Source organism: Neolamprologus multifasciatus, chromosome 14 (assembly GCF_963576455.1).
Source record: "Neolamprologus multifasciatus chromosome 14, fNeoMul1.2, whole genome shotgun sequence".
Taxonomy (NCBI): domain Eukaryota; kingdom Metazoa; phylum Chordata; class Actinopteri; order Cichliformes; family Cichlidae; genus Neolamprologus; species Neolamprologus multifasciatus.
In genome coordinates, this window is record NC_140452.1 from 8763551 (window position 1) to 8786267 (window position 22717).

A 22717-nucleotide genomic window follows, 5' to 3' on the forward strand; every position below is an offset into this window, starting at 1 on the left:
TTTGTCATTGCTTTTATTCACTTTTCCGTTCTTATTTTTCCAGCACAACTTGAATCCGGAGCGTGCAGTGACAGATTTCTAACAGTAGATGGCAGAAAGCACCCACTTTTCGGAACCCCTCTTGGTTTCGCCATGTCATAGAAACACAGGACGATTTAGAAAGGTTACAGTGCAAACAGGTTATGTTAGCGCTGGAAGTCCCTCGGGCTAATGCTTCGGATAGATGGGGGAACAAGTAAACACGTGTTACGTAACGCACGCTTGTCCAGGAATAAAGTTAGTACTTCCAGTCTGGAGTGTTGGACAAAACTATGTACCAGTGAGGGCTTGATATTTTCGGCTCCCCTCAGTACCTCTGATGTGACATGAACCAGTGTTGTGTCAGAGTGTCAACAACCACAGCGACCCGGTATGGCATCCAGTTTCAGGAGCCACACCGACCCACTGTCCCCTCTTAGGCAGTTTCATCCCCCCCTCCGCCTCCCCGGTGTGCCCTGTGCGCACGAACCAGGCTGATGCGTAAACGCACTGAATTAATCAGAGTGTGCTTCTTATTTCAGGAAAACAAACTAGTCCGCCTGTAGCCTGTCACTAGTTCTGAAACGCTGTAGATGTGTCTGACCGCAGCCTTGATGGAGAGCCGAGGAGCAGAGGGCGATCACACCGAGCCGTGACGTCGGCCCGGCGATGATTTGCAGCCGGTAAAGTCAGCAACTAGCAGCCTTGTGGAGACAGGAAGTTAGACGGTGGGATCTTCAAAGTAAAACTGCAAGTACTCAGTGCGAAAGTGATTTTTATTTATTTTCTATAGAAAGATTTCATTATATTCATGCAGGGTTACGGAAATCACGCTGAGCGCCCTTTAGAGAGACCAAACCTCAACCTGCTGTCAAACTTATTTTAATCAAGCTGTGCGTACGACAAAGACACGCCGTTTACTTCTCACCGTGTATGAAGTAACCCATTTCTTTATTCATGCCACAAGCTGACATACTTTCATACTTACATTATTCCCAGTGCCGCTGGCCAATAAAGATTCAGTTCATTTAACCTGTAATCTACGTCATCTGCATTTGTGTAAGCCACCAGCAGGACCTTTTAAAAGTTGCAGCTGGTCCAGGTGAATAAAATCATATGTTAATATATGTAAATTAGGAGGTATGCAGGGCCGTAAATAAAATCGCATTTCCAGCTCAAATGTATAGAAGTCTAGATATTTCTGAGACTTCCGAGGTAAAAATCATACACAGTTAAATAGGCATTGGATGGATTTTTTTTTACCCTCATCTATCGTTGTCTCATATTTTACCTTTGAAAGAGAGAAAGATGCACAGGAAAAGCACAAAAGGATGGTAAAGGATTACTTAATCAAAACTCCTCAGTCAGATGCAAATTAGGAGCGCTGAGGAAACACGTTGCATATCTTAAAGCACTAAATCACCAGGATGCAACAGATTCGGTGACCTAAACACAAGAGCATATTTGCAGGCCAGTTTTTCCACTTCATTTACTGAAATACTAAAAACTAAAGTACACCGCTTTACAAGTTGGGTAACCTTGTAGCTGGCAAAAAACGAAAAAGAAGCAAAGCCTCATAAGAATCGCATTCTTTCTTTGTCTTCAAATATAAAATGATATTCTCTACATCTGTTACAAAATATTTGCATTAACTACATAAAATACATAAGTGTAACCATTACTCTCTGTCTACCTTTGTTTCCACGTGAAGGCTTAGAGTTAAACCCAGTAATTTGTGTAAAATAGGCTACATCATTTAATACTGATCAAAATATGTTGATGTATGTGTCAGTATTTAGGTGAATAAAATGCACAGAATATTTGTGAATAATCAAATCAAACTCAACTTTATAATTTCCTTCACGTAGTGCCGTTTTTCCAGGAGTGTCATTCTGCAACGATCTACAAAGACGTGAATAGCTACTAACGATTTTGACTCACACTAAGTGCTTTCTGCACGCATTTCGATCACTTTGCCCCTCTTACTGTGATCATAGTGTTGGTTCTTGAAACGATTTAGTTCTTGAGTTAGTTACAGCATGTTGGAAACAATGTATTAACGCCACACAGTCACTACGTTTGTAATTATAACCTGATAATAATAACAGTTAGATCAACAGTTATTAATCACATCGCTCTGGCCGTCGTTTTATTTTGAAAATTCTCCTCGGCAGTCTCGCTTTCCCCTGCTGGTTTGACTGTCGCGGCTGGGTGATGATTTGCTTACTTGGAGCAGGACTGAGTTTGGAGCGGGTACTGTGAAATGTGTAAGCATGATACTGCCTGGATAATCAGCGGAGGACATTAGGAGACGGAGGTAAGAACAGCTCTGACAGCCGCCACTCTTTATTGTGTCCACTGTTGATTTCTGTCAGGTGATTCAGCTCCGATGAACTACTTTTGAGACCTCCTCATCTTAATTATTAACACTGAACAATAATGCCAGCTTTGCGGCTCCTTGATATAATTTCGATTCGCAGCAACCATGTGGAAATCCACTTAAGTTTAGTCCGCGCACTGCTTTAGGATTTTCCAAACTTGAATGAGCTCAGACTGTATCGCACACTGTTCACGCCACTGTGATGCACTCTGGACTATTTTCTAATTGGGTCTTTTATTTTCGTCCCCTTGAATGAAAAGCGCGCAGGGAGGGTTAATTTGTCGCAATGTGTTTGGATAATCAGGTGGATTTGTGCGTCTGCACCTGATGCGCTCTGATGTTGCGGTTAGTTGAGGATGCAGCCCGTCAGCATCACTCGAGGTGCCGTTGAGTGGTCCGACTACACAAAACATCAAACAGGGATTATTCAGACACTCATTCAGCCGTTTGGATGTATAGAAAAAAAATCCATGCATGCGCGGATTGCGCTTTATTTTCGTGCTTTGCCAGTTTGGTAACTTACTCAGGTTTTTGTTTTTCTTTTCTTTCTTTCTTTCCTTCTTTCTTTTTTTTTTAAGCAGGGCGCTTAATTGTAACACATCTAATCATGAACGTGCGCCGCCTAAATGAACTAATCAGCCCTTGAAGGGCTGTGTTAATAGCAGGCCTACCTGTTGAAGGAATGGATGAATGTGTGAGGAGCTTGATAAATTGAACCGTCACCTCTCAGTATGCAGACGTTATTACAGCGACGTGACCGCTCTCAGTGAAACCTCAGACTAATCACCTGCAGTGGAAACTGTTGCTTTGCGCTCATCGACCTGTTGTCTCCCTTTGGTATTTTTTTAAATGCATGTAGGGTGCATCAAATAAAATAATTAAAGAAATCACATAGGGGGGTAGAAGGTTTGCTTTTCACTTTATATAATATTCATTAATACCATTTTAAGTTGCTTTTGACTGGTGTGTTCCCTGGAATATAATCATCTGCCTTTTGCATCATACTGTACGTGAAATGGGCTCTAACAGTCTTCCATCTTCATTCCTCCACCCCAAAACGCAGACCTACAGCGAACTGAAAGCAAAGCAGGCAGGACAGCCACACCTCATGCGTGGGCTCAGCAAAGGTCCGAGTGGATAGGGGTCTGACAAACATGGGTGTTCTTCAACTCCACAATCCCACTCACTCCAGCACGCTCCTGCAGCGGGCTAATCAGATGCGTCTGACCGGCACCCTGTGTGATGTCATTATCACAGTGGATGGCCAAGAGTTTCCAGCGCACCGCACCGTCCTGGCCTGCACTAGCAAAATGTTCGAGATCTTGTTCCACCGCAGCAGCCTGCGCTACGCCCTGGACTTCCTGTCCCCCAAGACTTTCCAGCAGATCCTAGAGTACGCCTACACCGCCTCGCTCCAGGCCACAGCTGAGGACTTGGACGACTTGCTGTATGCTGCTGAGATTCTGGAGATCGAGTACCTGGAGGAGCAGTGCCTGAAGGTGCTGGAGACCATCCAGGCAGAGGAGAGTGAGGAAGTGGCGGTCAGGAATCACAGCTCCGGAGATCACAGTGACCATGGCCGGGCCAGGCACTGGAGGCAAATGCTGATGTCCAAGAAGCATTCCATACAGGATGGACCCAACCACACCAGTCCCACAGCTCTACACCACCTGGCACTGTACCACATGACTGAGAGGAGCTCTCCTGGCCCAGAGCCTGAAGCAGCTCCTGAATCGAGCCCCAAGCAGGACACAGTGGTAGACATGAAGAACTCCCAGAAGGCTCAGCATAGCGGTGTAGAGATAGCCCAGGATTCATCCCACGAACCTCCCAGAAGTATAAAATTAGAGCGCATGCAGGTGGATGATGCCAACAGCTACGAGGGCAGATCCTCCAGTGCAGGGGAGGGAAGCTGCATCTCAGACCAGCCTAGAGACGAAGGCCCGGGGACGCCCCTGAGAGGTAGCGTCATCACCAGTGCTCGAGAGCTGCACACAGGCCCCGAGGATGGAGGACAAATGGCAGGAAACACTCTTGACTGTTTTCCCGGGATCTCTGAGAAACACCTGGCCTCCATATACTCTGTGCCATCCAACCACACAGGGGAAGGCATGCCAGTGTCTGTTTCTGTGGCCCCAACCCTGGGTGTGCCACTAGACCCGAGAACCTACAGTGGCCTGCTGCACCAAGGGTTGCTGCACAGGGAGCTCCTGAGCAGGCTCGGCCAGTTTGCAGCAGGGATGAGGCACGAGGCCCCAGCTCAAGGCCAGCAGTGTTGTGGCGAATGCGGGCTCCAGCTGCACAGCCGGCAGGCTGCGGAGCAGCACAGGTAACATGCACAAAACAACCATTAACACTAATTTGTGCTGTTTATTTTCAATCTGGCTTGTTTTAACTAATGCAAAATGAAATAATATACTTTAAAAACGCCAGGCTCAATAGCTAATAATCACAAAATGTTTTGTTGTATTTTTGTGCTGAAGAAACACTGCTACACTCTCCTGCGGCTCAACATTTTCACTGACAGTCGTGCGTTACCTTTAATAAAAGATGGAGGAGACGGGCGTGCAGGTGGATCTGTGCTTATTGTGATAATGAATGATTATGCTAGACACGTGTCTCTTAAATTTAACCTTTTCTACGTCTTGGAGATTTCCCCCCCCCCCCCCTCTCTCAGTGAATATAATGCGAGTCAAAAGCTTGAAACAGCATCTGAGAATTTGTTCATTTATTCTCAGGGACACCTGCGCTCGTGTCTTAACAGTGAGACGTGTCGGCAACTTTTGAATCGAGTCTCTGTGAGGGGTTTGATATAAAGAGGCCTTGGTGTCGCAAAATGCTGTCATTTACAAAGCCTCATTTTCTAAATTCTGTTTGATTATCTGTGCAGAAGTGCGCTTCACACAACAGTCTGTCTCCCAGGCTATTTGATATGCATTCCTTTGCATCAGCAGACAGGATCCTCTCAGCAGGGACCGGGCTGGACGCTTCAGCAACATGATGGATAACTTCTGCTTCACGACTCGGCTCTGTTGTTTTGTTGTTGTTGTTTTTTTGTATTGTTCTTGTTTATTTTTACCCTACTTATTAGCTTGTCCTTTTGTCATTGTACACAAAAAATTAACCGGATCGATGACAGCTCTCGTTAACTTGATTGCAGATGTTTCCAATTGTGCGAGCTCGTCAGCGTTTGACTCATCATCAGTCGGTAGAAGCAAGTTTGCAGTCCTAATGTGCAGCTAACCCATGATTAGGATCGCAGTGTTTCCCTGTTCATGCCTGTGGCTGACATTTCAGCCTCACTCCAGAACTCTGTTGAAACAATGCATCCTGTGGGATATTTAGTGATGCGCACAGCTTACTCACGGAGACAGGCTCATGTCCGCAGGTTCAAGGAGCTGCGGTGGTGGCACTGCTTGAGGATGTAATGAAGTTGCTGTAGGTCTGTAACCAGGTCACTGAGCATACACCTGGCCTGCAGATTGACATTTTCTGGTGTTGTTCAGGAGGCATCTCCTGCCACAGTTTTAGTATGAAACACGTCAGAAAAAGAAATCAATTTGGTTTGAATGATTAAAATAAATAAACAATTGGGAAATATATACCATTAAAAAAAACAAAAAATCAGCAGCCTTGAGGCTGAAATTATAATATGAACAGTTCAGTGTTCCACTAACTTTTCAAGGTTACTAAACAGCCGCTAAAATCAAATTAAAAGCTCCTCTTTTCAATATTCCAAAATTAATTAACTTCAAATAATTTATCGCTTTTGTTTCAATGACAGTGAAATGAGGGCAGGAAGACGTGGAATGAATTCAAAATCAAACGCAACAGTTGTTCGCAGCTGGACTCCCACTTTAAAACAGTATGATTACACGGTCAGTGCCTTTAACCCCCGCCCCCCCCGCCCCCACTCCCAGACCAGCAGGACACAAAGTCCACCCCTTTCATTGCATTTGGAGCCCAACAGTTAATTATTCTTTTAGGGCAGAAGCTGATATTGACATTTAACCATATATGGTATGATTTAAAACATAACAACGAATAAACTAAAAAGTCACAAAATCTATTTTTTTTTTTTTTTTTTGGTCTTCCAAATATTTCAAACAGCGTCAAACAAAGGAAGAGACCAGTCAGTGAATGTCGGTGACTCGTAGCAGTGAACGCTGAAAAAGCTAATAGTGATGCGAAGTGGGCGGGTGCCAAGCTAAAGTGAGTTCAGCTTTGAAGCGAGTGATTAAAGTGACGACCAGTGGGAATGCAGAACGCCGATGATCGGCATATGACGTATGCAGACGTGCAGGAGCCACACAGAAAAATGGGACTGCTGTGGAGGGCCACGCCAATAAGCTTTTAAAGAGATTCTCGTGTGACCCCTTGGGAAAATTAATTACCCACCTCTGTAATTAAGGGTTCATCTATGCAACTAAATGACAGAAATGTCAGCTACATATTGATGCACGATGAGTGAAGTTAGTTTAACTTAGTTTCAAATGCGATTGGAACTTAATAGTAATAGTATGCTTCTTATTATAAATGCAGAATGCCAGTTATATTGAATAGGAAAATATTTTTCTAGTAATGTACTTCTCTCTATTTAATATGAAAACCACTGATGCTACTCTGCAACATGTGCTGCAGACCTCGCTGTAAGCAATTGTATTGGACACGATTTCTAAACGACCTCAAACATCTTTTTTTAAGCACATTAACAAATATTAGGAAGCATCTGCCAAAAATCAAAGATTGTAACATAACTGCATATATCGCAGACTGCTTGACCACCAGGATGTCCTAAATAAAACCTAATCTAGTATAGTATAAGAATCTAGTATGAACAGAAGCTGGTCAAATTTGAAACTACATGGAGTATTTCTGGGCATGCAGCTCTAAAAGGATTCCTTTTTGTTCCTGACGGCGTTAATGTTGATTTCATCTAAATTAAATGACATCTTAAGTCTCATTTATTATGAGCCCAGTGTGTGTTTAACCACAGACTTTTTAGGCCATTTGCTCTGCTGTTGGCGGGGTGATCCAAGGATAACAGTACAGATGCCTTGCATGCTTGGATGTGTGTGATATGATATGATAGGTTTTGCTGCCGGCGGAGCTTCAGCGAATCATCTTCTTTTCTCCTTTTCATTGCAGTTACAGGAGGAGTGTATGCGTGTGCATATTATGTCGGGATGCGAGTTTGCGTGCGTGCGCCGTCTGTGTGTGTGTGTGCGCGCGCTAGTCTGAGTGGGTTTGCGTGTATGCCCAGTGTCTTGCAGTGCTGGCGGGTGGAGGCACGCGTATGTTTGCGCTCTGAAATTAGCCAGATATCCTATTGTCTGTGTTCTTTTAGCGTTCATGCGTTGTGATTCACAACTCCAAGGGCCTCTTACGCTAATGATGCCGCATTCGGCGAGGGATCCTTGCTGGAATTAAAACATGCTCCTCTTGTTACAATGATGCTTCTAGGTTTGGGAGACCTTAATAAAAGTGTCTCGAATCTGCGGCTTTTTTTTTTTTTGCTTTATCAAAAGTGCAGTCTCGCTCCGTTTCTTGAATCCGTTAGCACGCTCACATTAGTGTTTGTCTTTCAACAGGAGGCTCCATAATGAGGAGAAGGGCAATGGCTGTGAATACTGTGGCAAACACTTCCAGGACAGCATGCGGCTCAGGATGCACATGCTGTCTCACACAGGTACTTAGTAACTCTCACACTCTCATCTCAGAGCATTCAGAGCTGATCAACCCTCTTGATACAGTAGTGCAGCTTTTCAAATGCACCTGTTCATGCTACGACCCCCCCCCCCCCCCCCTTCCACCCCTCCCCACGCCGGTTAGTGCTGCTCCGAATACTTGGATCATGCTTTCTTTTCCATGCTTAGGTCTATGCACGTCTCCCTCCCTCTCTTCTCTCCGTCTCCCTCTCTAGTCTCTCTCAGTTTGAATCGTTTCTGTGTTTTTTCGGAGACTCTGGCAGCTCGCCAGCTCTGCCCCTTCTGAGTGATGACATCATCAGCTGCCGGCAGGCCTGGGTGTTCTGCCAGTGTTCCGAAGCGTGTGTGATGGCTCGCTCGCAGATGTGTGTCCAGGAACACACTGTACCCAAATGCAGACTTAATCAGACCTGACTGCTCTCCCAGCTACTTTATCCAAAATAGAGAGAGAGGAGGGGCGGGTAGTTTGGGGGGGGGGGGGGGGTAGAGATCAGGGACTAAAAATGAAACTAAAACAGAAATCTCAGTTGGATTATGTGTACAGACAAGGCAAAGTCCCTGTCCTCTCCGCCTTCTCTATGAGGATTGTTTTGGAATGACATCCTGCTGACGGATGAGAGAAAGAATCTGCTTCTTTAAACTTCACCTGATCCCCCTCCCTTTTTCTGTTCCTCCTCTTTTATACCCTCTGGATAACCCTAAACACACATATTGTCTTGCATTACCCCGACCACCACAACGCGCTTTGATTTTCAATTCGCAGCGACATCCGTAACAGCAGCACCTTTAACCCAATTTGAATTTTTTGCATAAACTCTCCCCGTCCCAATGTGTCAACCTATAATACTACAGAAAAAAAAAAAAAAGAGAGAGAGAGATAGATGCGGATCTCATTTCTTTGTCACTGTGTATTTCGGTATAGCAGCCTTAGATCCCGCTGGTTGCTAAGGAGCGAGTGCTCCACCGCTCTAATGGGCTGATTTGGTATTCAGCTCGATGCTGGCTCTTATTTTGGTATGCCAGACAAAGTGTTTTGATGGAGGACGATTGCAGCCGCGTCTGGAGACAGTTTGATGGTTTATGGATGAGAGCACACTCCGTGCCTTTGACTGCACAAGACAATGCACTATGTTCTCTTCTTCCCTTATCACACAATCTCACACAACACAACACACCACACCGGACAGCGTCACACAACATCAGGATCGCAAATTCTGCTTTAGTGTTACTACTAAACAACACTACTCTCAAGCAAGTTTTATTTTTACGCCGTGTAACAAAACGCACTATTCCAAAACAGTAACAGTTTGTTTTCAAAAATTGTTGTTTTTAGAAATGAACAGATTGGGGCTCTTTCTCTCTCTTTCTCTCTTTTTTTTTTGGTATTTGTGTGCAGCACTGGGAACAGTGGCAGAGTGTCTCTGTATAGTGGCATCGTAAGAGTTGAAAGAGGACCACATTTAGGCTGTAGCGCTCAGAGTTCCCAAAGCTTGTGGGTGTTTTAATGAGTCATTTTAACTTCATTTAAAGCCAGCTGAGCAGAAAATAGATCAGTGAATGAGCCCTGGGCCAGTATGGATCTGCAACCGATTTACATCTCTGTGAGAGCCAACCCACATCCAAACAGCTGTGTGTGAGAGAAAGAGCGAGCGTGTGCGCGTGTGCGCGTGTGCATATCTGTCTTATTTGTCTGTCTGTGCAGGTGTGAGGTGAGTGCAGAACAAGGATTGAACGTTTCTGCTGGCAGCGTGCATACTTGTCTCTCTCGTGTCTTCATCAGAATAGACAAGGGCATTCCAAAGGTGAACTGGGAACTGTAGTTACAGTGTATGCGGTGGGATTCGGGGTGTTGACTCTGAAGTGTTTTTTTTGATAAAGGGATGTGCCGCAGGCGGGAAGCGTCTGCTGTAGAGAGAACACCCAGTCCTTCTGTGGCCTCTCAGGCATACAGTCTGCTCACTGTTCAGAGACTGATAACAGGGCACGGTAAATAAAACTCTTCAGCTCTGCTCTTTTTTTTTTTTTCCTTTTTCTTTTTTCGAGAAGAAGGGCCATTGCACCCTGTCTGGTGCTTTTGTTTGTCCCCAGTTGTGTTTTTACGGCGCTTTCCACCGCTCCATTGTACTCCGCGCATTTGCTTCCTTGTGTTAACACCTGAAAAGCACAAGTGTGTGACAAACAAGGCTCTTTGCTGACTTTTCAAACAGCGTCTCTTTGTTCCCCCCCTTCTCGTTGCTTTTCTCCACAGTCCTCTTTAAATGTGAAATTAACTGACTTAGGCTGCAATTACAAACACATGTTTGTGTTCAGGTCTGATCAAAATACACTCTTTTGAATTTGATTTTGTCTACAGCTCCTGCAGAGGCGCTCGTGTGTGATCAGTGCGGAGCGACATTCTCCTCAGAGGACGCTCTGGAAGCCCACAGGCAAACACACACAGGTACTTTACAAACATGTGTACATGCTTTCTCAACGTGCACGCACGCACACACACACACAATGTTTAACCTGGACAGCACGCACTGAACTGTTGAGTAAGCCGTGACTACGGGACTCGTGATCGTGGTCTAAACTGGCTTGTCATGCTGTCTGGGTTAAACTGTTCCTGTCATGATGCTCCATAATTTATCAACAGGGAGGTGGGAGGCCCTCTCACATATCACCCACTAATATCTCCTGGCATCCAGGCCCACTGCATGCCACTTTGCCACAGCAGTAGCTTTACAGCACCAGCATTACAGTTTCACAGACATACTATCCTCACCTCCCTCATGACAGCGGCTGTGAAATTATTTACCTCACGCCCACACACTCAACAGCAGGCCAGACACCTTTTTGTGATTTTTCAGTGATCTCAAACCAGGCAAAATGTTTGCATGACATACTCTTCTTGTTCAGCGAGTGTCTGGCATTAACATTTGGCACCAAGATGAGTCAAAGTATTTTTTTAAAATAGTTATATTTCTGGCTGACTGGCTGCGCAAACCTGGATGGTGATTTGCAATCTGGACTCTCGTAGTTTGGAAAAACATGCCCGGGGAGCTGAAGTCGTTATCAACGTTAGAAAGTGCCTCACAGAGGGGGTAAAAAGGAAAAAGGAGGAGATAAAAATGACAAACAACACAAGTGTCCAACTGATTAAATAAAATGCACTAAAAATCAAGCGAGAAATAAACCAGATGTTGTCTAAGTGCAGTACTTTTCTTAGTAAGTTGGTATTTTTCTTTTTGATTGAGACATTTCTATAAAGGTTTATCGGTTGTCTGTAATGAATGCATCATTTTTCTATCTGCCTAAATTCGAGTTTATTGCCCAACAGTTTTGTTGTCAGATGGCACATACATGTATCCCTGACAGTGTCCGAATCCACACCTTTTCTGCTACTGTCAGAGAAAGGTGATAACCCTCTCAGGAGCACTGGCACGTAACTGTAACTCCAGGTGGCACACACAGTATGAATAGTTAATGGATGTGGACATGGAGGGGTGTTAACGATGCCCAGAAGTTTCTACCCTCATCTCCCTGAGTTGTAAACATCCAGAGCTCGGTTTCAGCTTGGCACTGTATCCAGAGCAGGGTGCAGGAGGGCATTACTCTCTTATTTTGTCATGATCTCAGCTTGGTCCGCTGTGACGCATGACCCTTTTTACTGACTCTTATTGTGGCATTCGTCATGAGCTACAGGTAATTCAATCAGTTGTGCCGAGGTCACGCAAGGAAATTTTCCAAATCACTGCAGAGACTCGCATTTTCTAAATCACCTGGTTTTTATTTCTTGTTCTTCTTAAAAAAAACAAACAAACCCAAAACAAAACAAAAAAGATAGAGACACAGTGCCGAGCGTGCAGCTTCTGCTTTAATTTGCCATGTGGCATAACCAGTTAGCCAAATGAGTTTCCCCTTAGCAGATTAACACTTGTCAGACCTCAGCAGCTGCAGCACTGCCGTCCACCTCTTCTCCAGAGGGGAAATAATTCCGCTCTTGGGAGACCTTACTCTGTGGCAATTTGGCTGATTTGGCCACAAGACTAGTTTACAGTGAAAGTCTTTAGCCACTTTTATATGTCAGAGGTTAATGGCCCTGTGTTGCTGAAGTTAGAGATCAAAGAGAGCAGGAGGTTTGGTGGAGAGGGTTAGGGGTGGGTTGAACTGTGAGAAGGGAAGGGGGGTAGGGGGTATGTGAGGACTTCCTGAGGGCAGGAGGATTGCTGCTGGTGTTGGATGCCAGGACACGGAGGAAAACAACATCATGTGCTGCTGTTTACTCCTCACCACAGCACTGTCATAGTCTCCTCTGACCTACTTGTCAGTGCCCAAAATAAAAGAATGGATCTGTCTCCGAATTGCTCTCACAACAAAGGGGTTTGTTTCATCATGGCAAGTAAGGGCTCTGGGGCACCTAGCTTTCCATTTTGGAAAACCCAAGACTCATAGCTTATCTCCACCATGCACAGAAATCGACTGTAAGTGCTTCAAACTGTGCTGGCTGACCATTTTGCCACCTCGCCTTGCCTACAGAAAAAAGGCCATAAGAGTGCTGTCTTTGTGTACTCACAGCAGCTGCACTGTTTCCACACATTACAGGCTGCTTCATCAAGTGAATAATATTACCTTCTGTCCAAACCCTAATTAAACAGTCCTGTAGTCTGTTCAGATACAGCCCAGGCTTTCTAATGCATCCCTCTTAATGCAGACCTTTTAGCTCGCCTAATTGCGTGTCCGTCATCATACTGCACCCTCCTGTTAATACCCAGTTGTAATTCGCATAAGCCTTAAACTGAACTGAACTGCGCTCTGTTTGGCCATTATGTCCCCCCCAGTATTTATTTTCCCTGACTGTTACCACACACACACACACACAAACATGCCCCGAGCTGCCCTGCCATTTCATGTAAAGTGAAATACAGTAGCTATAGATAATATAGCACACGTTCTAGGAACAGAGGCGAATGAATCAGTGTGTGACCTCAATGAACCGGTCCGTGGAATGATGGTTAAACACGAGCAACGTATCTCATGTTGCATTAATTATTGAGTCGGTTGTTCCTCACTCGGGTAGATTAGCAGTCTACTGATGAGGGCCCGGGGTTGTTTAAGGTACTGTACTGTTGCTCTGCATGGAGCTGTCCGCATGAACACGTACAGTAGCCTGAACGCACGGGGTCATGTGAGGTCCAGCACATAGCACGTAGCCCGCCTGGCTGTGTATGTTTAACAGGGTGATAGCAGTGTGCCGGCAGACGGCGAGCAGGGCCCGAGGACGTAGCTGAAAGTGCCTTTACACTGCATACTAGTGGACGTGAACAGCATTGATGTTAATGTTGTAAACTGTGAAATCCGCTGTTGTTTTGATAGCAGCAGGTGATTTGTTCAGCTCTGACTCGGCCGTCATTCACAATTTGCTGAAACAAATGCCTTAATGGATCGAATTCTGAAAGCGTCTATTAAAACAATGCCGGTTATTTGTGACCGATGCTGTTAAAATGAAGTCTACGGCATATTTCAGCAAACACAGAAAGGACGTTTTGCACGGTTCGACCAGTGTAATCTGTAGGCTCGGGACACTGAAGTTAAGATTAACACAGAAGAAATTATACAGCTTTGCGGTCATCACTGATACAATCTCTTGTCCAATTTGCCGTGGGTTTACTCCCAGAATCTCAGGGTGGGAAAACTTTTGTTTGGTGCTTGAAAAGAAACAGGCTGCGCTTATTTGTGAATGAAGGGATTAGCTTGAACACTTCACCCCAACAAGGACCATGATCCTATCTGGTTGCCTAGACACATGGTTTTGTTTCTTAGGCAGCGTGAGAGCCTGGCTGGCTCCCACCTCAGTTGGACTGAATAAGTGGCAGATGCATGAAGGCAGACTATGTTAAATCACACGAGCATACACATCGGCTTCATGGAGATACGCTGAAATCGCATAACAACCCCAAACTGTCCTCAATTACTAACCTAATTGTGCATTAGATGAGCAGCTTAGTCGCATAACGCACACAGTAAATGTTTAGATTTTCTGCCTCGTAGCAGAATTGCTTAAAAGTAAATCATTATTCCCACTGTTAAAGCTCCCGCCCACTAAACACAATGCTCAGTCGACGCTCCAGCCTTTGAGAAATGCTATTGATTACGTGGTCTTTAGCCTATTGAGGGCCATAGGTCAGGGGGTCATCCTGTGCCTTAAAGCCTAAAGTCCAAACCCATTGTCTGGTTAAGGGTGAGAAAGCAGGGGGCAGTGACGGCCAACTTTAGGGCTTATTCTCTCATAAAGAATCTCCCCAGCATTTATTACCAAAGCTTACTGGAAAACTCTACGACCGCAAAACCTTTTTCGTTTCAAAAGTTAACAGAGCGCAGTGAGGCGAAATGCCACCGCTAACGCATACAAACACTTCCTCGCCTCCAAAGGTTTTTGTTTACACTTCAAGACATTATTTGGTATTTTTATTTTCAGCGTCGCTTGCACAGAATAAAACCGAAAACGACTGCTGAGCTGTTGTCACTGCGTGTCATCTCGAGATCAAGGGTTGAGATTCGTGTGACAGAAGAGTTGTCATATTCCTTTTCTCAAGTTTCGGCATTGTCGGTGACAGAAAGATCAGGATGTACATCTGTGAGTGTCTGCGAGTGTGTTGGGGAGTCACGGTTTACCTCCACAGAGAAACTAGGATGTAAAAACTTCTAGAGCAGACAGGGGAGGGGAAAAAAAGGAAAATATGCAAGCTGCACCGAAACAGGCGTTTAAAATATATGACGGTTAATAACGAGAGAGTAGAGGGAGGATAATTAAAGTAGCTTTGAAGTATCTACAAGGTGGATAATATGCTGCTCGGTTGGTTGAGGGCTCTGCTCTGCCTGCAGCTACAGTAACGCGGACACATTGGAACAGAAAGCGCTCCCCCTGCTGGTTGAAAGAATTTACTGCTAGCTGGTTAAAGTGGAGGAAGGCTTCACATCTCGGGGTCATTCAGAGACTGCATTTTCTGCTTCTTAAGTGTTTTTAACCATTTTGGATAGATCATTATCCAGACTATACTGTTACACAGCGTAGAGCAAAAGCAGCATTCGTTAGGTATGACTCAGAAAGAAAGTGAAGCTGGTTAGCCAGTGAAAGGATTTCCTGTATGGTCAGCGAATAAGGGGAGTGGGGAGGGCGCAGGGGCATTGAGACTGGAGGGTCTTTTGTCTACAACTAAAATATTGTGATCCATGTGTGAGAAAGGGCCTTGGTCATTAGGCGACAACATAAAGACAGGGATTGTAGGAGTTGCATGAGGAGCCTATGACTAATGGGCTTGGTCAATGAGGGCCTGAACCTCATTGTGCGCCCTTTGTGGAAAAGAGCACAGGCTAAAGCCTCTGAACAGGTGCAGCTCATTCCATCAGATCGGCTCCCGGCAGGACGTTTAAGATCGGGGAATGCATTTCATCCCGTCTTATTCCCGTTAATGATTATGAACGATCGGTTTTATTAAGTTTTGTTTTGGGGGTGAAATTTCAGAAGATTTGAGAGAGAAAAAACAAAACAAAACAGGAAGCTGAGGCTTTCTTTATTTAAGCTAAACTGCAGTCATCCGTGAAATGTTAAAGTGTCTTTCATTGTTTGAGCAAACTGCGATGCGCGGATGAGCAAACAATACTCAGCCGACGTTTTTGCTTTATCCCTGAAAAAATGTGAATATGCTTGATTTGTTTCTTTTTCTTTCTCCTTTGAACAGGCTTGTCTTTAACTTGATTGAACCTAAAGCAAGTGTCTGACACTCTTCCCTCTTAGTATGAGTGTGCTGTATCCCTTTCCCTGCGTTAATTCCAATTTAATTGCCAGTTGCCTCAAGGCACTTCAATAACAGTAACAAATGATTTGATTTAGTGGACCTCATCAGACTGCATTTTAAATGCGACACAGCAACCCCACTTGAATTCCAATGAAGTGCTGGCACAGTCCTCTGTTTACTAATGATCCTCCGCTGGAGATGTCTGATTGAATCTGAGTCAGGAGCAATGGGACCTGCTAGCATTGTAAATGATCTGCAACCTGTGCAGACAGAGAAATAAGGACCTCATAATCTCACATTAAAGCCTCACTCTCCAGGACATGCACATTACGTCCGATGCCACTGATTAACCAGTCCCTCACCGGTGCACATATGAATTTTGCATCAGTGTGAATGTCACAGTGGAGCGTGCTGGCGTACACATCCTGTAGATCAAATGTTGACTGTATGACAGCCAATGGATCTTCTTCACATAGCCATTTTGACTTAAACTAGCCTGCCAGCAACTCCCTATCTGTATTCCTCCCCACACTCTGTGCAACAGGAAAGCAGCCCCAAAGAGATGCCAGGTCACACACAGGATTAAACTGGATTGTGTTTTTTCCTGCAGTCCTGCCTTTAATGGCTTGATATCACTACTTAACATTCTGCACAGAGCGCATAGTGTAGGCATCATTTAGGGTGGAGCTACTATCAGCTGCACTTTGAGCACAGAGACAGAGGACTTCACAGGCTGTAGCTGACTCCTGATGGGGAATGAAGAGAATAATTACACATCTAACACACCAGGAAGGAGCCATTGATTGTGTGATTGGCATGCTCTGCATTGTGTGGGAAATTCTTAAAGAAAACAATGACTTTCATGGTTTAAAATAGAACGTATAAAGACTCACAGCTGAAAGTGCCTCTGGGCTTTTAGGGGAGTTAGTTTAGGTAGAGGCACTTGCTCTTTGAAAGAAGCTTTTCCCTCAGAGGACTCACACAAAGTTGAAGTGACCCAGTTTCCCCACTTAAGGCCCTGTCTGTGTATGGTACCGAAATAACTGTGCGTCTGTGTCTTGCGCGTTCTCCAGGGACTGACATGGCGGTGTTCTGTCTGCTGTGTGCAAAGCGCTTCCAGACCCAGAAGGCCCTGCAGCAGCACATGGAGGCCCATGCAGGCATGCACAGCTACATCTGTAGCCACTGCGAGCGCCCCTTTCCAAGCCACACTACCCTCAAAAGGCACTTGCGCTCACACACTGGTAAGAGACGGATCATTTGTACCATCCTCATTATTCACAGCGTCAGCTGCGGTCATAAAACGCGAAACATGTCGGTGTCAGGCACATGCATACGTTAAGGAGGAGACGAGAGACAGCTGTATTTATTTTGGTATATGGGTTAATTTCCTGGGGTTATTGGCTTTAAGGTTTAAGTCAATTTACATGCATCCTCTCCCACCCTCCTTCCTTCTCTATAAGATGACTCACCTCGGCGATGACAGCACTGTACCGTTATGGCCGGTGCATATTTTGGGCAATTTCATCCTGTTTATATTTTGGGTTCTTAGACAGCCTTCGGGCCTCTGCAATTCACGGCTGTCAGTTCTAGTGCGGTTCACCCAAAATGATAGAGGAAACCCAAATAAATATTGAAGGAAAAGCAAATGGAAATGACTTGTCTGTGTGTTCTACCAAGGGTGAGTCTTAGTGCCGCAGGAGACGGAGAGATATTTACTGAAAAGATGTCCCCCTTTCTTCTTTTACCTTAAATAACACTCCCAGCTGTCAGGACGGCTTGATGTCTAGACAGGAGAAATACATAATTGATGTGAAGAGACAGAAGTGAAGGGAGTTTTGGCCATGGCAGCGTATCTTGTTTGTATGCCATTCTGCTTGGAAGTAACATTTTGTAAATGTCATCTGCTCCACAGTGGGGTGGGGGATTGGGGAGAATCGGCCTGTAATGAGGAGAGCAATGTATCCTCTGACTTGGCTGTTGCTGTGGACACTGAGATAATGAGGCACATAGGTCATTGGAGATGAGTCAAATCCTCAGCCTAGGAGAGAAATAGATTAACTACAGTATAGAGAACAGAGCAGCACATGCCTGGAGGACTTTTATTAGCTATTAGCCGACAGCCAAGAGGAGTGTCCTCATGTCATAACATTAGCAACGTCTGAAAGAACATCATTTCCCATGTTTGCTATGCACGTGCGGAAAAGGCCTCTGTGACTATTTGACCTATGCAGCTACATATGCGGCGTGCCGTGTCGAGCCAAGGATAAAGTTAGCCTTTAATGCTTCTCACGATAATGGGCTGTGTTGGTGTTGCGGCTGCTGCTGCTGCTGTGACACGATTGTGCTTTCAGGCGATCACCCGTTTGAGTGTGAATTCTGCGGGAGCTGTTTCAGAGATGACGGCACGCTGAGGGGCCATAAACGCATCCACACGGGAGAGAAGCCTTACGAGTGCAATGGCTGCGGGAAGAGGTTCAGCCTGAAACACCAGCTAGAGACACATTACCGCGTACACACAGGTAAGAGCTCAGAGAGGAGCGCGCGCTCGAAAAAAGTCCTTCAGGTGGATCCAGGGAAAAGTCCAACAATCACCTGGATTATCACCGTTTGTATAATTCAATGTGTATAAATCGTCCCCCACAAAAGCAGTATTTTACTCCTTTATGAGTCACGCTTACTAAAATCTACAGTGCCCTGCTATCTTTATGCTGGAAAATCACTTTAAAGACTCTTCAGTGGGAATGCCTGCCATAGAAAGGGCAGGAACGTATTGATTTAGACTAATGCATTTAAGGTTTTGGCCTTAGAAAAAGACAGAAATAAATAAAATACAGCATTTCTTCTACAGCTAACAATGTGCTGTTTTTTTTGCAAGGAAATAAGTTTAATCTTTTGATCATTAGTTATCTTGTACTTTAAGGAATGGCTATAGTGAGGCTTTTTATTTTTACGTGATTTTATATTAATCACATAAATTAATCACGTCCCTCTTTTAAGACAGAGAGAAAATTTATTTTGGATGCTGACAGACTCATTTTAAAACCTTTAAAGCCAATTGTATCATATTTAATACGTGAGTTTTGAGAGTTTTGAGTACTAGATTATCAGTAAGTTTTTTTCCTTCACCCATTTTTAAGCAACAAATTACAAAAAATACCAGATGTAGCAAATATGATACAAATTAAAACTAATATATGCAAATTAATATTTAATTTCTTTAAAAAAAAAAATATCAGAAGGTTTAATAAGCAATTCATTTAAAAAAAACAAAACAAAGATATTGCCAGAATTATTTCAGTATCAATTTCAGGTCTAACCCTAGAGCACCGACATACAAACACACCTCTGAAAGTGCAGCGGCCTAAACTAGGAGGCGAGGCCCGTCTCATCTGGCTGCAGGTCTACAAGGTTAATGCCGTATTGTTGAATTTTTCAGGTGAGAAGCCATTTGAGTGTAAGCTCTGTCACCAACGGTCAAGAGACTACTCGGCTATGATCAAGCACCTGCGCACTCACAACGGAGCGTCTCCGTACCAGTGCACCATCTGCCAGGACTTCTGCCCCAGCCTGGCTGCCATGCAGAAGCACATGAAGGGCCACAAACCCGAGGAGGTGCCGGCGGATTGGAGGATAGAAAAGACTTACCTGTATGTCTGTTACGTCTGAGCAGGACTTGGACTCCAAGCACAGTCTGACTGGCACAAACACTCACACGCACACGGTCACTGTTGGATGAAAACCTGTGTTGCTGGTTTGAAATGTTTCTGTAAGGGTTTTTTGAAAGAGTCTGAATTCTTGTTGGGTGAACTGGGAAGTGTATTACGGAGAGATGTCGCTCAAAGAGATACTGAGTTGGTTTTATTTGATTTTTCCCGACAATTAGACGTGCAAGCACGAAAACAGATGGGCGTACACGTCAGGGCTGCAACCGATGTTCATCATCAGTCAGGTTATTTTTACTCTAAAAGGAAAAAAAAAAGGGCAGAAGAAGTCACATTTTGTTGACAAGCTCAATTCTTTAAAGATATTTGCCCAAAAAAGTCCAATAAATATTGCAAGATTAATCGATTATCACATTTTTGACAGTTTCCCTGATGACTTAACTGTTTTAGCCCTGACGTGCACAAACATAGACACACAACGTCTCCCTCGCACACAAGTTTTGATAATCACTGCATCTCTAATGGATCCTCTGTGGTTAAAATCAATGCCACAATGACTGTGACTGCTGACCTGTATGTGTAGCAGGAGCATTTTGACTGATTGCTAAACCATCAGACAACCCGAGTTATCGTCTATGATTGTGCAGTAGATGTTGAAATAATTCCACGAAGGCTTGATTGGCTGAACTTTGCAACATTTTCTCTCCTAATTTCCTGTGACTGCTTTGGGTTTTTTTTGTTTTTTCTCCTGCTGTTGGATTTTTATTTGAGTTGTTTATGTTCTGCATGTTTTACTTGAATGGCTGCCACGTTTTGACCTCATAAGCTTGATCTCTTTAATTGCCTTGTCTTTCTTGCAGTGGGTGTTATTGTTTCGGGCGGGTGGGGTAGCTGGCTCACAATTTGAGTTCCTCTTGTAATAAGGTTGTGCTATTTATACGTTGTTTATTTGTTACCAAATATGTGCTGGTTTTCATCAGACGGTCCGCGTCTCTTGGGATGATTTCTAGTAGAGCGAGCTCTACCTCTCCTCGCTTTTCACTGTTTTAAATCCACTGCAAATTATTCATCCATCAGCCGTTTTCAGTTTGTTTTTGTTTTTTTAGAATTCACCATAAATTACATGGTCAAAAAATGTGTAAAAAATGCCTCAACACGGCTTTCTATGTAGTTTTTTTATTTAAAAAAAATCCTTTAAGGAACAGTTTATCCAAAAATCAAATGTAGGTATTTTTCCTCTGGTCTGTAGTGCTGTTTATTCATCTGGTGCGAGTCGCCCAGTTTTTAATAGAGATGCTTGTCTTCTCTTGATTATGATGGAATCAAATGGTACAGAGACTGACCCGGTTACTTTAAAAGAAACAAAACCCCAAAACTCTGTTGTGAGCAATTTCATGTAGGGACTATTTACTCTATAGTTTCTGTAATCGCTAACCAAACTTAAGCCTTCAGGTAGCTAACATTACAGCTCAGCCACAAGCATGAGCCTTTTGTGATGCCGTCCGATACGATTGCCGTGTGGAATAGTTGATATCTGAAAAAACTGAGCTTTTTGTGTTTTGATTAATTTTTTTTATTTGCATATTGAGATAATGATTTCTATTTACTTTGATGAATTTCAAGAGAAGGACGACATCTCCAAGCAGCGTCGACTTCTCAAACTGGGCGGCTCGCGCTAAAACTAAACAAACGAGTGGCACTAACAGCCAGAAAATCTGATTTTTTGTCGTGAACTGTCCCTTAAACTATATATAGATGTCTTATAAAAATCACAGAATCAGAATTTTCTTGAAGAAAACTGAAGAAAACATAAAAAGTAGTTTTTTGTTTGTTTGTTTGTTTTTTAAACAAAACACAAAAAGAAAATTCTGACACTGAATTACTATGAGCAGGTTATTGTCAGTTGTAGTGTAGCTGTAATGTAAAATCTGTCATGGTATGTTATTCCCTTATGTGAGCCTAACACGGGCCTTATAGATTTAAACATGTTGTATTTTTGTATTACAGTAATTTGCTATCTGTTTACATTTGGTATGATTTGAGAAAAAAAAAGAGAAAACATCTTAATGTGTGTGTTTTATAAGTCTCTGATTTGATTAAGATCCCTCCCTTGTGCCTCTTTTATAAGTAGAGCATTGATGTGCTTGAGTACATGGGTCTGTGCTATTGGTAGTTGTTTCTGGGTGTTTGTTTATTGTTACTCAATTAAAGATAGACTGCCATGTAGATCCACTTTGTCTGAACATTGCAATTGGAAGCAACATACTGTGATAGTGGCTGATACTCTGATGCAAGTTCCAAGCAATTTTTGATGTAAAAAAAAAAAGTACACGCTTGTCTCAAATTGTTCCCTTCAAAGTGACAATGGACTGACATCTTTGGATGAAAACAGTGTGTATAGCAAATCTTGGCATCTGTGGGCATTACCAATGCCTTCTTAAGTAGCCAACAACACTCAGTGCCATGAAAACACATTCACTGTATCTATTCTACATGAACATGCACTATAAATGGATTTTCCTTGGTGGACCAAAAGAAATAGAGCACTTTTGTTTGAAAAGGATTTTTTTTTTCTTTGATCTTTCTATGTTGTGATAATACAGCTGTCTTTTATTTGATGTGTCCTAGAAGGATGTGATTAGCATTGTTTAGATTATGTCAATGTCTGTCTACCTCAGGGCCAGATCAAAGCTCGACCTGGTATCCAATCAGGGTTGTTCTTCTTGCCATGTGTGCAGTAAAATCCCTCTTCATTACAGCTTTGTAACACAGTGTGTGAAAGTGTTTTCTCCGTGTGGATTCAGGCACAACTCTGTATGCGTCAGTGTTCAGTGGCATGGTTAAAAAAAGAATAAAACAGTTTACTATTTTATGCATCACGTCTCATTTGCCTGTTTCTGCCGTCTGTGTGCGCTCGTAAAGTGTGACTGGCAGCGGTTCCCGGCCTATTTGCTCTTTACAAAATAAAAAAAAAAATAGAAGAAAAAGAGGGGGATGATCTGAATTCATTTTACACATTAACAGAATTGTTTGCTTTGAAGTTAAGAAGCAGTGTCTACACTGGTAACTGATGGACTACTTTATTTGAGTTTAGTTTAGGTTTTTATCGCAGATTCCAGTATTTTGTAGCAGAAAGGATGGCATTACACACACACACACATAAAGAAA

General features: G+C 43.7%; 1 protein-coding gene across 1 annotated transcript; it reads left to right on the plus strand.

Annotated features, from left to right (window-relative positions):
• The first annotated feature begins 97 nt into the window (after positions 1-97).
• Positions 98-22425, plus strand: zbtb16b (zinc finger and BTB domain containing 16b). The gene is made up of 7 exons (XM_085184022.1): positions 98-2335; positions 3462-4727; positions 7990-8087; positions 10460-10546; positions 16958-17128; positions 18239-18406; positions 19324-22425. Exons 2-7 carry the CDS (start codon positions 3553-3555, stop codon positions 19551-19553), a joined length of 1929 nt encoding a protein of 642 aa, XP_085040148.1. The 5' UTR covers positions 98-2335; positions 3462-3552; the 3' UTR covers positions 19554-22425.
• Positions 22426-22717: the final 292 nt, after the last annotated feature.

Excerpts from the sequence above, each read along its gene's own strand:
- zbtb16b (XM_085184022.1), top strand. The coding sequence starts at position 3,553 with ATGGGTGTTCTTCAACTCCACAATCCCACTCACTCCAGCACGCTCCTG. Across the intron at positions 8,088-10,459 it reads GCACATGCTGTCTCACACAG|CTCCTGCAGAGGCGCTCGTG; the intron begins GTACTTAGTAAC and ends TTTTGTCTACAG. Across the intron at positions 18,407-19,323 it reads ACATTACCGCGTACACACAG|GTGAGAAGCCATTTGAGTGT; the intron begins GTAAGAGCTCAG and ends TGAATTTTTCAG.